The following is a 14551-nucleotide window of genomic DNA, read 5'->3' on the forward strand; positions in this document are numbered from 1 at the left end:
ATGGCATTCACTCTGATCACTTTATAGCTGTATAATTAGCAATTGAATGTATTCAAGGAGTTGTCTGAATGATACAAAAACAGGAAACAACGTGAGAGAGAACTTGTTCTTTCCCGAAACATACTGTGAAAAATGTAGAGATAATAGAAAAATGGAAGTAGCAGTTATTGTTATTTGCATGTCGTTGATAACTGTGATCTGTACTTACAAAGCTATTTATTTTCTAGCAAATTCGTAACTATTTTGGAAAAAGCAATTTTTAAGAACCTGATCTGAAAGTTTTGTTATATATTCCTAAATTGTCTTGGTGTAGAATTGAGTGATTTACATAATGATCTTTTGGCCATTTACTGCTTCATCAGCAGAGTTCTCTTCAAAATGTGATAGGAATTTATTTTCTGATCTCCTGTGTAGAAGCTTTTATAGCCACAAGTAGCAGTTTCATAAATATGCAAGTCTTAGTTTCTTAGCTTTTTACAGGCAGCTTTTGTAAACATGTCAACAATTATTTCTGTATGCAGATCAAGCAAATATAGAGGCATATGCAGAGTTATTATGTTCAAAGCTAACTAACTTTGAATCACCTATAAGGATGTTTATTGGGATCTAATTTTTTGGTTAAGGATCATCTCTTGAAATACAAATACCAGAATGTAGACTGAGCTCTTTTAGGAGAAAAGTTGTGGAGAAAAACTTACAGAAAGTTTAATTAACATATTCCCTTTTTGATGCACGTCTTCACAGATAGGCCAAATGCATTGCTTAGTGCTAAGTGCTAAGGCAGACAGCTAATGCTTTTGCTACTTTGACCAGTTTAAATGTTTGTCAGACCAAAATGTCTTTATCCGAATTCTTCCATGCTTGATGTTCACTTAGCTGATTTTTATTTTTATTGCTTTTAAATTGTCATAGAGTCAGAAAATCATTTGAGTTGGAAAAGACCTTTAAAAGTTGTCTATTCCAACTCCCCTACAATGAACAGGGACACCTACAGCTAGACCAGGTTGCTCAGAGCCCCATCTTGCCTTACCTTGAAGATCTCCAAGGACAGTTCTTCCAACACATCTCTGGACAATCTGTTCCAGTGCTTCACTACTCTTAACATATTTTCTTTTTCCTTACATCCAGTCTAATTCTCCCCTCTTTTGGAAATAATTTCTTCCAGTCATATAATCACAAAGCCTGCTGTAATGTCTGTCCCCTTTTTTTGCAGAAATCCCCTGTAGATATTGAAAGGTCCTCCCAGAGCCTTCTCTTTGCCAGGCTGAACAGCCCCAACTCTCTTAGCCTGTCCTCACAGGGAAGGTGTTCCATCTCTTGGGTAATTTTTGTGGCTGTCCTCTGAATGTGCTCCAACAGGTCAATGTATCTCCTGCTCTGAGAACCCTACATCTAGACACAGTACTCCAGGTGAGATTTCATCAGCACAGAATAGAGGGACAGAATCACCTCCCTCAACGCTCTTTTTGATGCGACCCAGGACACATACGGTTGGCTTTCTGGGCTGCGAGGGCACATTGATGGCTATCCATTCAGTACACCCACATCCTTTTCAGCAGGGCTATGTCTCTATCCTTTGTACTGATAGTCGGGGTTGCTGTGTCCCAGCTGTAAGAACTTGCACTTTAATTCACTGAAACTCATAAGATTCACCTGGGCGCACTGACTTCTAGGTCTCTTTGAATGGTATCTCATCCCTCCGGTGCACTGACCACCCCACTCAGTTGCTGTCATCCACAAACTTGCTGAGGATGCTCTCAGTCCCACTGTTGATGTTACTGAGGAAGATATTAAAGAAAGTTCGTTCAAATACTGAGGGATACTACTTGTCACTGATCTCTGTCTGGACATTGGACCATTGACCACCACTCTGTGGGTACAGTCTTAACCAGTTCCTCATTCATCAAATGGTCCATCCATCAAATCAGTATCTTTCCAGTCTGGAGAGAAGGATGTTACTGGGGACTGCGTCCCTTACTGAAGTCCAGACAGATGACATCACTGGCTTTTTCCTTTCCATTGGTGCATATACACAATCATAGAAAGCCAGTAAGTTGGACTGGTAGGACTTGTTCTTTGTTGCCATATTGATTGCCCTGTATCACATCGCTCTCTTCCACGTGCCTTGGCATAGCTTCCAGGAGGATCTGTTCCATGATCTTCCCCAGCATAGAGATGAGGCTGACAGGTCAGTAGTTCCCTGGTCATTCTTTCTACACCTATGTTCCCAACAGCTACTGCAAGCTTCAGGCACAGGATACAGAACAAAGAGGGACAAAAAGTTGGAGAACAGGAATGGCTTGGGAGAAAACAGGGAGAACAATGTCTGTCCCTTAGACATGTTACTATCTAACACCTGGAAAATTGCTGTTGATTCTTGAACGTGTCTGTTGCTCTGCTGACAAAATATATTTTTCCCTGCCTTTAGGTAACTATGCTTGTATTATGGAATTCCATGTGATGCTGAGTCACTGATACAAATAATTATTAACAGGCTTTTTTTGTATTCCTTACTTTCTGCCTTACTATTTCAATCTGTATAAGTTCACATTTTATCAGATGCAAGTGAATTCAGTGGAAGCTGAGCTTTGAACATACAAAATGAATGCTAAATTCTTAAGAAAAAATAAATTGACAGTTTTGTGTCTCAAATTAGGCATGAAAATTTAGCAGATTTTTTTTTAAGCTTGCTTTCTTAGATCGCTATCACACCCCTCCGAGAGGGGCTGTGAAAGTAAATGAATTGTTTATGAAGCATTGAGATAGGTGTAATGGAGATCAGGAGGAAAGTAATAATTCTTTCTTTGAAGAGAGGTTTGAGTTGTACAACAGGAGGCCACCCACTAAACAGTACAACAAAAGCAAAATATTAAACACCTGCTCATTAGATGAAAACCAACCATACAGACATGTTTAGGGGAAGAGTTGCATGTGATCATGTAATTGCAACCGTTCCGATAAAGCAGAAAGGGAATGAAGAAAAGGCATACAAACAGCCTTAATTTTGACACTTCTGGCTTTTAGGTGCTGCATGTTAAATTTTGCAACTTTATTAATGTTCTTTTAATGTTTTTGTTTGTTTATTTGTTTGTTTTTCAATTTGCATATGTTAAACATCTATATCAAGCCCATAAATTCAGCTCTGTGGTTAGGAAAACAATCTGCCTAAGTCAGAGTCTGGTATTGCTTACATCTGTGTAAATTTTGAATAATTTTCTAAGTGACATCATACCACTCAACTTACTGAGAATGAAGTGTGAAAAGTAGTGTGTAACTGGTTTTAGATGTCTTTATAATAAATCCCTGTCTCGAGTGGAAATATTGCTTCATGTAAACCCAGTCTTATAATGGTCTGTCTCTGGCATAAATAATTTATGACAATAAAAGTGTGGTATGGCTAGGAGAGGACAGAACAAAATTTATGCAATCCAAAGGCAACTTGGAAACTAACCCCAGTGACATCCTTTCAAATGAAATTACCGGTACTTTGAGTTTGTACCACTCTAACTGACATCAGACTGTGGCTCTGCATCTGGATTTCAAACAGGCCTGTGCAACATTATGATGATTAATAATATTTGTAGCTTTGCAGACTAACATAACAAGGGTAAACAGAACTTATTATTGAGGCCTTAATTTATTTTTCCATGATGAAGTTAGTGATGGAAATCAGTGAAGATTTGACCTCCACACAACAGCTCTCAATCGGTGGGGACACCTAACACACAGTTTGCATTTTCCTCCAAAGCATCAAGCTATTGATCATTGCCAAAGGCAGGATATCTCTGTGGGCAGCTCATATATTTCTGGAGCAGACAGTAGGTTTTAAATCACACTTAGACCATGCAGCAGTGCAGAGCTAAAGAGTTCACATGGAAGGGCGTGATCTGGAAGACATCCCCAGTTGCTGTGACAGGCAGACAGCCGGTGCTGGCACACGCTTCGTGCTAGTGGCACTCAGCATTTATGTGAAGGCCAGACATGACAACCTCAGCATCTCCATCCCAGCCATCACTGTTTTGGCTGCCGGTGCAAATCATCAGTTCCACTTGTCTGAATTTGTGGAACTCAGCCCTCTTTTCTATCTTCCGCGGATCGGTAAACAAAAATTTGCTGAAAAGTCAAAAGTTTTTTTTCATTTCAGCCCTCTGACTCACTGAGGAATTTAATTTTTAATATCTCTTTTTAAGAGCGGCCCACGTTTCTCAGGCGACCAATCAACCAGGTGGTGCTGGAGGAGGAGGCTGTGGATTTCCGGTGCCAGGTGCAGGGGGACCCGCAGCCCACCGTCCGCTGGAAGAAGGACGATGCAGACCTGCCAAGGGGAAGGTGAGAGCAACATTTGTGTTCCCCTCGTATTCAAACTTCCACTGTTGAGCAGCTTTGAAACTACTCTTGACTGCATATTTCCCATGTTTCTGGTCTTTGGCACTACAAACTGTGTTCTAGAGCCAGCTGAGCAGGGAAACCCACTCTGAGCTGCATTGTCCAGGTCATGGATTCCATTGCAAGGAAGAAAACTGATGCATAGCTGTTGTGAACAGACGGCTATTCACTGCATCTTCAGGACAAAACTGAAGATGTCTTAAGGGCTGCACTAGTAAAAGTAGCCTTCAGAAAAGGGAAAGGTACAGACCTTCTCTGTGACACTTATGGGATGCGTTTGTGGCAGAGCTTTGCTGGTTCTTCTGCTAATGTTCACTATGTCTCAGAAAACTCTTCCACTGGAGAAGTCAAAAGAACTTCTGATATTTTTATCAGAAGTGGAAAACACTAGGTTAATTCTTTTGGTCACCAGTATTATTTCTGCTTCTCCAATCATGGTCTTAAAAAAAGAGCAACTGTGTTGGTGTTTGACTAGTTTAACCCTGTCAGTGTATATCAAATGTTCTGAGAGCACACTGCTGTGACGGGGACTAACTAAAACAAGTTGGAAGTTTTGGCTTCTTTCATCATTACAGCATGCCTTACATCTTCACCCTAACTAGGTAAAGTGTGGTAATTCCTAGGAGTCATACAGTAAATGGTCATCATTACATCTGGGGTTAACATCACTTGTTTTTCAGTATCTAAATCTTGAATAAAATAACAAAACTCAAATTGGTCTGTAGCTGTTTTTGCTTCCACTTCCTCAGCTCTATGTTTGATGTGAACATGGAATTATTTAATTAAATACTAGTGAATGTATTGTGCTGCTATGATTTAGTCTTACTGCTTAAGTTGTTTTAAATCATACCTACTTCTAGGTCTTGTAAGCAGAACAGGTGGTGCAGTTGCAGTGCCTTTGATTAGGCTGCTTGCTGGATTAGGTTTTTAAAATGGCTTTATGTACCTTTTTATATGTTTTACTGTTAAAAACAAGTTACTGTGTGTTTTGAGGTAATTTCTTCTGTCCAGTTGTGATGTCTTTCTTTCTAAGATAAAAAATGTACAGGAAATGGGAACAGTTATCACAGTGTTTTAATATCAGATACCTTCTGATGATATTCAACTTCACTCTCAGAAACTGTTCATTTCTGCAGTGGTTTTCTTTTTCTTTTTTTTTTTTCTTTTCACTGCTGTTAAATGATTAATTAATTGTCTTTGGGCATCTTCAAGTAGAAAACAGAGCTATGTCTTCAGCTATGTCTTCTTTAGACCATCATGGGGATGGGTGAGTAATGTGCAAAGTTACAGCATCTCATGCTGGAGGCCACCTTGGGTGATAGAGGACTGCCAGTGCTATTGCCTATGTAGAAGGTTACCACCATATGGATTTTGATCATCTAGTGGTCCAGTATTAATGCCTTAAAAACAAACACCAATTATCAGGATTGTATGTTTTCAAAAACAATATACATAAGCAGAATCTTCAATGTCCAAAGGGTGGAAATTTCCAAACTATGATGCACGTTGTTTAATCACAGAAGATAAACTATCTGAAATGAATTTTTCTCTTTTTTTTAGTGCAAACAAATTTTCCCAAGGGTGAGTTGAAAGAATGAGGCGAGAAAATGAAAATTCGGGCAGAAATTTCTTAATTTTTTTCTCCTTGATGAAATATAATTTTTTTTTTTTTTTTGAGGTTAGAAAAGAATGTCACTTTCATCTTTTGAAGTCCTGTATTTTAAGCATTTTAATATAAATGGTGAATTATGAAATTTTAAGGAATTCCCTTTGTTATGATTTCATAAATAAATAAATCCTTTTTCTGAGCAGATCTGTGCTGCTATTTGTCTTAGAGATTTCAAAGACAATTTCCTCTTTCTCCAGCTAGTGATGTTCTCCACACATTTGCCCTTCTAGTTTTGGTTGTGGGGCTTTTTTGTTGTTGTTGTTTTTTAATTATTATTCAAATAATTTCCTTTTGGCCACATCCCTAGGTTACAAGACAGTTATAGTAGATACCTGCTTCAGTAAGTACTGCAAATTATTATAATTTTCTATTATTAATTCAATTTTCAAAAATACTTTGGTCAGTAATAGCAAAGTGGGATAAACTGAATACTCTGTATTTCTATGTGTTTTGTTTCTGTATTCCACTGATGATGAATGCCAGAATCAGTGATGCTGTATCCATAGTATTCCAGAAACCCTTCTCTGCTTTTCTATCTTAGTTCCTTCAAGCTTTTTTACTGAAATATGTGAAAGCAAAGAGAAAAGAAATAGCAGTAATTTCTGGTGGCAAATATAAACAGTATTGCTCCACCAATTGGTGTGTTGAGTAATAATTGGGAAATAATTTTAGGCTATTACAGTTTTAATTATATAAGTCCCTGGTGAACTGTAAACATCTCCACTCACAGTTGGACTGGGGGAGGGAACAACTTCTAAAGAAGTAAATGTGTTTGAAAATATGAAAATTTAAAAAATCTTAATTTAGGTATTTTGTTTAATTGTCCTCGTAATTACCCAGAAATTTATGAACAATTGTGCTTTGAAACTAAGAACGGATGGGACACAAGTTTATTCTGAGTGTGCAGATCTGTATTCCAAATTTTCACTATTTTGAATTAATGATCTAAAACAACTATCAGCCTATATTTTTGAATTTAAGACCTAAAATTTGTTCATCTAGTCAATATTTTTAAAGTGTCTGCAAAAAATATGTCTCTCTATCACTCAGAGGAAGCTTCTTTTCCTAAATCCTCTAGACATGACCTGAGATTTCAAAGATCTCTGTACACATCATGGAGCTTTTTATGTAGCTTTTCTGTATCTTTGACAGGAATTAAGAAAGCATTAGGAAGTACCGAGTGGAAGTGGTGGTGTGAATTATGCATAGCTTTTTTCTTAGGATTTTTTTGCCTTCTGTTTTACTGTGTTGGCCCATGACCTCAAAGATGAATGTGATGATATGTCGCAGTAGAGGTTGAACCTTCCCACCAATATTCCATTATGTTTTGCTGCCATGTGACAGATGGCAACAGAGGGACAGTCTGATGGAATGGTATCCAGCATGGAAGTGTGTGTAAAGAACCCATTTACATTCATTAACAGTTGATGAGCTTTTATGGAGACCAAACAGTGAATGTGAGCACTGTGAGGCAGTGACTGTGTTTCAGTAGAAGCAAGAACCACATTTCAGTGACCCATGCAGATTTTTACAGGTGTGCCTTGCAGGCTTTTGTGCATTACTGGTGAGAATGCACAGCTTATGGTGGTGACTATGTAGAAAGACAGTGTTATGTAACTGAGAATTTGCTCTATCATTGTTACTGTGCTCTTTGTATCTGTGGTAGGTTCTATGGAAATAATTAGGAGGCATTACTTTCAGAGCAAGCTATGTATATTTTTGTAATAATTAATTAAATTATTCAGACCTGAAAATTGCTTTTAGACCATAAACCAATCCCAGCATATTAGTAGCTTGCTAAAAATACTGATGCTGCACCCATAGGCAGAAATAAAGGGCAATGTGAAATGTAGGTTGTATAAAGCTTTTTTTCCAGAAGCTGTCCATTTTAAATCAGCGAGAAGAAACTGAAATGGATTGTGAAACCAGGATAGAGGCGCGTGGTGTATATTTTATTTTACTTGCTTGCTCTAAAGAATCAACATCACGCCATACCTTCCACAGTATACAAAGGTGAACGGAATAGTTAATCAAGTATGACTCGTGTCAAACTACTGGAGGTGAACAGGATATTGTGGGGTCAGTAGTCTTTATGCCTTTGGCTGAAATACTAGATTCACAACTTCATGAATAGTGTTTCTTTTCTTTATAAGCACCTCAAGGAAATGGCACAAAAATTGTTCTAAAGCTGTACTAAAGCAACTCAGCTAGTTGCAGCTATGCAGAATGATCAGGGAATACTGAAAATTAAATGAAAATCATTTTTACTTACACATTGAAGTCTTTTTCTAACCACAGGTTCAGGTAGCTTTCCTTTGATGTCTGCTTGGCAGAAATAGAGATTATACTTTCTTGCTAAGAGTCTGATGGTCTCCTGTGTTGTCAGGAATTCAATATGGCTTGAATCAACTCTTGATTCATCTGCTTTTCATTCCTAGTAACAAGAAAAAAGTGATATTACTTGAGAGTCTCCAATATGAGAGTGGCATATCTATGACTAGCACTTTAATAAAATTTGAATAAGGTTTGTACAGTGTTTCATGTCTTCAAATTTTCTAGCAGAGTCAAAGAGAGCAGCTGCATAGTCTGTAATTACATAGCAAGTAATACGTATATTTTCTTTTTTTTTTCTCAGGAAGTGAAGAGATTTTCAATTACAAGTTAAAATTTATGACACACTATAATAACTGTTTAAACCTTTTACACAGAAGAAGCTAACAGTGCCAGCTCTTTGGGAAAGTGAAGTTAGCTCAGCAAATGTATTTTTCAGTTGCCTTAAAAATGACTGAGTAGCAATCACTTGGGCCTTTTTTTGCATTCCAGCAAAGAACAGCTGGCTTAGCTCAGTAAATACATCTCTAATGAAATTACAACCTGCTCTTGTAAGTTGCATTTACAGGCATTGTCTGATTAGATGAATATTATACTAGAAATGAAGAGTGGCATCTACACCAGCAGGAAGATGTATTTGTTTTATGTACTGTCCACACAATGGAAGAGTGTAGGCAGAAAAATCAAGAGTGATGCTTCAGAAGGAAAACAGTGTGTAGTTTATCAAGAGTATATTGTGCTAAGAGATTGCAGGCTCTTAGATGAGACAGAGCAGTGATACCCACTAATGAAAAACGTAGTCACTAAAAATTAAAAATATTCATTAAAAAGTATTAGGGAAAATGAATTATTTTCTGGTTTTTAAAATTTATATACACTTAAGTGCATTAAAGTATTGTCATTGTTTGCTGAGAACTGTAAACATTTTTTTTAATTGCTGTAAATGACAAGCCATAAGGTTTAACCTTAACTACAGTTGAGAGTTTATAGTTAATTTATTTGTAGATATGTTAGCTCCAAATAAAATCTTCATAGATATTAATCCTGCTATGTTTTTAAATCTGGCCCTTGTGCCTGAAAAATAATTGCATAAATATAGGCTGAACAGAAATTCTGTCTGTCACACTTCTGACAGTTGTGCATTTTCACTAAGTACTGCAATTTCTGTGTTTTTCTCCATGGCTTCTTGTGGGATCAAAACTAAGAAGAGAAGATCACAAAATTTGTGTACCTGTCTTCCAGGTACAAATCTTTGAAACAAATTTAAAATTCTCCGTAAAATGTTTTTTACGGAGAATCTTACCTCAGTAAGTTCTCAAATGTTATATTTTTAAGAGGTCATCCAAAAAAGGTCTGATGGCAGGAAGTGTTCTGCATTTGTATTTTTGCATGATCACAGGATAAGTCCCTGTAAGCCAGAGAAACAGTAGTTTTCAAGAAGTGGTAAAACTGTGAGTTCTGTGAGTAAACACAGAGCTACGTAATTCTATTTATATTCTGTGGATGGGATAGTGAGGTATTTAACTACAGCCTCCTCTAGACACAACCAAGGATAGAATGACCTTTCAATGAAATATGAGCTAATAACACTGCAGTACTGTGTGCTTTGGTCGAGTTAATCTCTGTGCAGTTTGTAACAAAATGCAGTCTAATGTGTATTGAAAATTAATTAGAGTAAAGAGTGTGTTTTAGTACTATAATGGATATAATCTTCGGTTACATCAGCAAATTTCTGCTGCTGTTAATAATAATTAGCAGTTTTAAATAAAGGGTCAGGAAAATAGGATTTTTTTCATATTAGCTATATTACATGTACTATTTACCACCTCTGGTTAGAAACAGTATGATTTGTACGCCCATCTTTTGTTTTCTAAGCCAGGCCTCAAACGGAGATTAGTTCCCTCTGTGAGGAACATAAGGGAGAAGATTGGATGTTCTTAATAGCATGTCAAAAGGAGCCAGTGGAAGAAAAAGGTTTAATATGTTGTTTGTATTCTTATATACATGTGGAGGGAGTAAAGACAGTTTGCAGAGGATGTTGTTAGGTTGGGTTTAATGCAGCACATGGCTGGAACAGGGCAAGCTATAACACAACTTGCAAAGAGGCTGTGTTGCTTACCAGCGCACGGGTGGATTTCAACAGCATACAGTGTAGATGTGTGTTTAGCTGTTATGTTGAATTATTTGAGGAAAATTCTCCTATAAAGCCAGATAGATTGTTTAGAGATAGAGAGATGATGTGGTAAAAGAGAGGCAGGTTTTCGTATGTAGCATCAAAATGGCATACCTCATTGTTGGTTCTTTTTGTTCAATATCTCTGTTTTCTGGTGGATGTTTTGCTTTCCAGTGATGCCTTCTCAATCTGTAAGTGGAAAAATATTCCTTGTGTTTCCTGAAGAATAGATGGGCATGTGAAAGTGTGGATTAGAGTATTTTTTGACAATTGAAATCTCTCTATGCATGGCATTGAATAATGTCCTGTAGATCTATCATCCCAGTTATCCCAGAGGTCTGTAGTCTAACCCAGCAGTTATCTGCCTTTTATTTGCATGAAGTATTAAATGCTGTGAGCAGGAGTGTTTGGTACGTGTTTGTGCTAGACTGAGCAGCAGAGAAGTGGTTAACAGAACTGACATTTAAATTAGCTTCATGTTAAGTGTCAGATCTTGCCACAGCTGAAGAAGAGCTATTGTTTCATGCAGTCTGTTTGAGGGTGCATGATAACAGTCTCCAGTTGTTTACATAAGGTTCAAGGTTGGAAAAATAGTTTTACAGCCCCACATACAGCAACCAAAAAGGAATCATGTCAGCTAGCACTCTACATGTTTTCTCTTTGATGAGTGAATCACTGATAATCTATGAAGTGATCAGTGGCAGTGCACTTGAAATATGATTGCCATTAGTGAATTGTTTAGTTTTTATCCTCTCTTACGTAACATCCTAAAACTGTTGAATGTTTGAAAAGTAATGGAGTCACTAATAGAGTCCTGAAGGAAAATTTAATACTGGCAGAAAGGTGTGTTTTTCAGAATTTTCCAATCATGAAAGACAGAAATAAGTAAGTACTTCTGTCAGGAATGAAACTCAAGAAAACTTGATGTAGAATTTTGCTCAAATTACCTATTCCAGTGCTTGAATCTTTTGTTGGTGTTGTAAAAACAGAATATAACAAATAAAAGCTTCATAATCACATAGTTTATACATTGCATGTATAAGCTTCAAAATATTGAGGTAGCATGTTTCCTTTAGAAGCATAAAGAAATGAAGCAATTTAGGCTTAGTATTATCAGTTTATTGACTATTAAATATAATAGAATGAAAAAGTGTTCTGTTTTTCTGGGAAATGTTCAAGAAAGGGAAGCTGATAGTTTTACTCAAGCAGGAGTAAAATTCAAGAGCTGTGACTACAACTTATTAATGCTTCTGGGATGGTTGGGATGGTTGCCCTAGAGGGATTTCTTCTGTTTTAGATATACTCTATTCTTGTATGAGATATAAATTTTGTCATCTCAGTTAAAAAAAAAATAATAATAATCTGTGAAAACAGTGAAAGATTAAAATTTTAGCTTTGAGAACTATTTTTCAGTTGCTAAAAAAGATACTTGAAAGGACTGGAACACAGTTCTTATGGTAAGAAAAAACAAAACGCTGTTTTTCCGTAAAACTAACCTCCTTAAAATTAATTTCAGTGATGTGCTGAGCAGATAACCCTAAGTATCAAGGGTGTTTTTCATCATACATGAATGTATGATATAGGCATTAATAATACAAAGCTCCCCAAGTGCCAGACAAAAGTGTCTCAACTGTGAGGTAACGGACTACTTCTGCTGACAGGAGGGTAGGTCTCCATGCCAAGTCATTACATGGTCTCTTAGCTCATACTTCTACTGAGGTTCAAGCTTTTCAAATATGGAGGTCTGTCTGGAACTAAAATCAAATCAGAAGCCCATTTTGGATAATTATCATGTGGTAATTCTTTATGAGTACTTCTCTGTGCAAACAGAGTTGTAGAGACGAAAGAAAGCCTCTGTCATTTTAGAGTGTTTAGTAAGACACAGTTTCCCAAACATGTTCTGTTCTGAACTTATATGTGTTTTCAAATTATTTTAGTGGAAATGAAAAAAAAAGAGTCCCATTTTTCATTCTTGGGTTTCTTCTGAGCTCATGGCTGCTGATTTTGAGAAATACTAATTAAGTGCATTGACATATGTGTGTTCATTCACAAGAGTAGTGCTGCATAGTATAATGCTTCCAGAGAAGTCAGAGAACATTATTTCCTTGGACATGGGAACAGTTTCACAATATTGGCACATTGACTGTAGCTGTTGCATTCATCTTTTATGAGATTTAGGTCCTTTTGTTGAATGCCTTGGCTTAAGGGATAATGGAGTGAGGTTCTGTGTTTTATATTATTGCAATTGAGAGTGTCAACCAGAAAAAATTATAAAGAATCTGCTGGTTAAAACCCATAAAAGATTTTGGACTGAAGCAGAATCTGCTGTCAATATATTTTAATTAAAAATAGAGGATAGTAACCTGTATCACTTAACTCTTTGCTGGCTTGTTGGCATGAAGCCAGTAAACCATTTTATAAACCCTTATGATATATACCTCACAGTAAGAAATTCAAGGTAATGTCACATTGTCTTATACCTTTGTTTGGTATGAATAGCATAGCCAAGGAATGAATGGGAATCAGCAAATTCTCTCTCTCAAACGTGTGTGTGAGTGGCAGCTGCCATGTCAGCACTTGGGGACAGCCCTTCAATCGGTCAGTCTACCATAGCCTTCAGCTACATCTAAGAGCCACTGAGCAAAAAGCAGCCAAGATCATAGTCGTACAAGAAAGTAATTTAGGACCATAACACACAAACACATGCATTTTTATGCTCTCTGTCTCTGATTCAGGTTTTAGTAGGGAACAAAAATGAGAGGGCTGCCTTATCTTTTGCTGTGTCACTCACATTGGTTTGTGCATCATCTTTCTTCTGCTTATCGCCGCATGAGCTGGAAGTGCAAAACAAATGTTTCATTTAAGGGAGCTGGCAGTAGGAATAAATGCTTACCTGATGGGAATGGCAGCTCTTCTTTCTGCTTCTGTACCACATAAGGCTGAAGCAGATAACGGTCTCATGCTTCTCATCTTCACTACAGTTTCTCTCTGGCTTCCTCCATCTGGAGCCAGTGAAAAGCTGTGGCACTATGCTGGAAAGCAAAGTGCCAGAACCATAAAGGAGAAGAGGAGATGGAAGTTTAAGCCTGCTTAACTCCATCATGTTCACTGTTTTGGGCCAGTAGTGTCTCTCTTTAGTATTGTGAGTAATCTTCAAGTTTTGTATGCATGTATTGCAATTTTTGTGCCATCTCTAAAAAAAAAAAAAAAAAAAAAAAAGGGGGAAAAAAAAAAAAGGAAGCCCTACAAAACTTAAATACAAAGAAAATAAGTGCCTGATATAAATTGATGTAATTTTTTGAGGCCAGTGACATCAGTTCATAGCAATTAAGATGTGACTCTTGCATTCTCCCTTCAGCAGGAAGAATATCTTCTTTTTTTATTCGAATTTGTTGAATTTATTGAAAATAGTACTACAATCTCCTAACTTTAAAATGCACAGCTGAAGAAAGTGTATCACTAGCTGGATATCTAGGAATGTAATGACTCCATTTGCACACACAGCTGTGCTACCTGTGCATGCAAAAGACAAAGAAGCACATATTTTCATGCATGCCTGCACAATTGTTGAAATCTGGAAATTTGAGGGTTCTATGAAGCACTCAGTAGAATGTATATCAAATGCAAAAAGCATACTGTTAAATCTCTTTAACTTCACTGAATTCTCTTATTCTCTATCTCTCTCTCGCTCTCTTTTATTAGATAGCCATGGAAGATTGGTGGCTGAATAGGGACAAATACACTTTTGAATATGTAAAAAAGAAACCCTGCAAACTGCAACAAAACCAGTGTAATTCAAGATTATTCTTAGGTCCTTAAGCCAGTGCATGAATCCAACCTCAGTATTTTAATTTGTGATAGTTAAAAACAGTTAATGTGTTTTGTTTTATTTGTTATTTGGTTGAGCAGATGGTAATGGTTTTGACACAAATCAGGTTTTTTTAATTATTTTTTTTCTTTTCTTTTCTTGAAAAAGACAAGGCTCTTTTTCC

At 36.9% G+C, this 14551-nt stretch overlaps 1 protein-coding gene across 1 annotated transcript in view; it reads left to right on the forward strand.

Annotated features, from left to right (window-relative positions):
- ROBO2 (roundabout guidance receptor 2) overlaps positions 1–14551 on the forward strand; it is a gene marked incomplete at both ends in the record, with an annotated part of 445132 nt that overhangs the window by 305225 nt on the left and 125356 nt on the right. The window contains one exon of the mRNA XM_079549526.1: positions 4191–4329. Within this exon, the coding sequence (XP_079405652.1) occupies positions 4191–4329 (139 nt within the window). The remainder of the gene's footprint in view (positions 1–4190; positions 4330–14551) is intronic.

Source organism: Tetrao urogallus (genome assembly GCF_951394365.1).
Source record: "Tetrao urogallus genome assembly, chromosome: 1".
NCBI classification, from domain to species: domain Eukaryota; kingdom Metazoa; phylum Chordata; class Aves; order Galliformes; family Phasianidae; genus Tetrao; species Tetrao urogallus.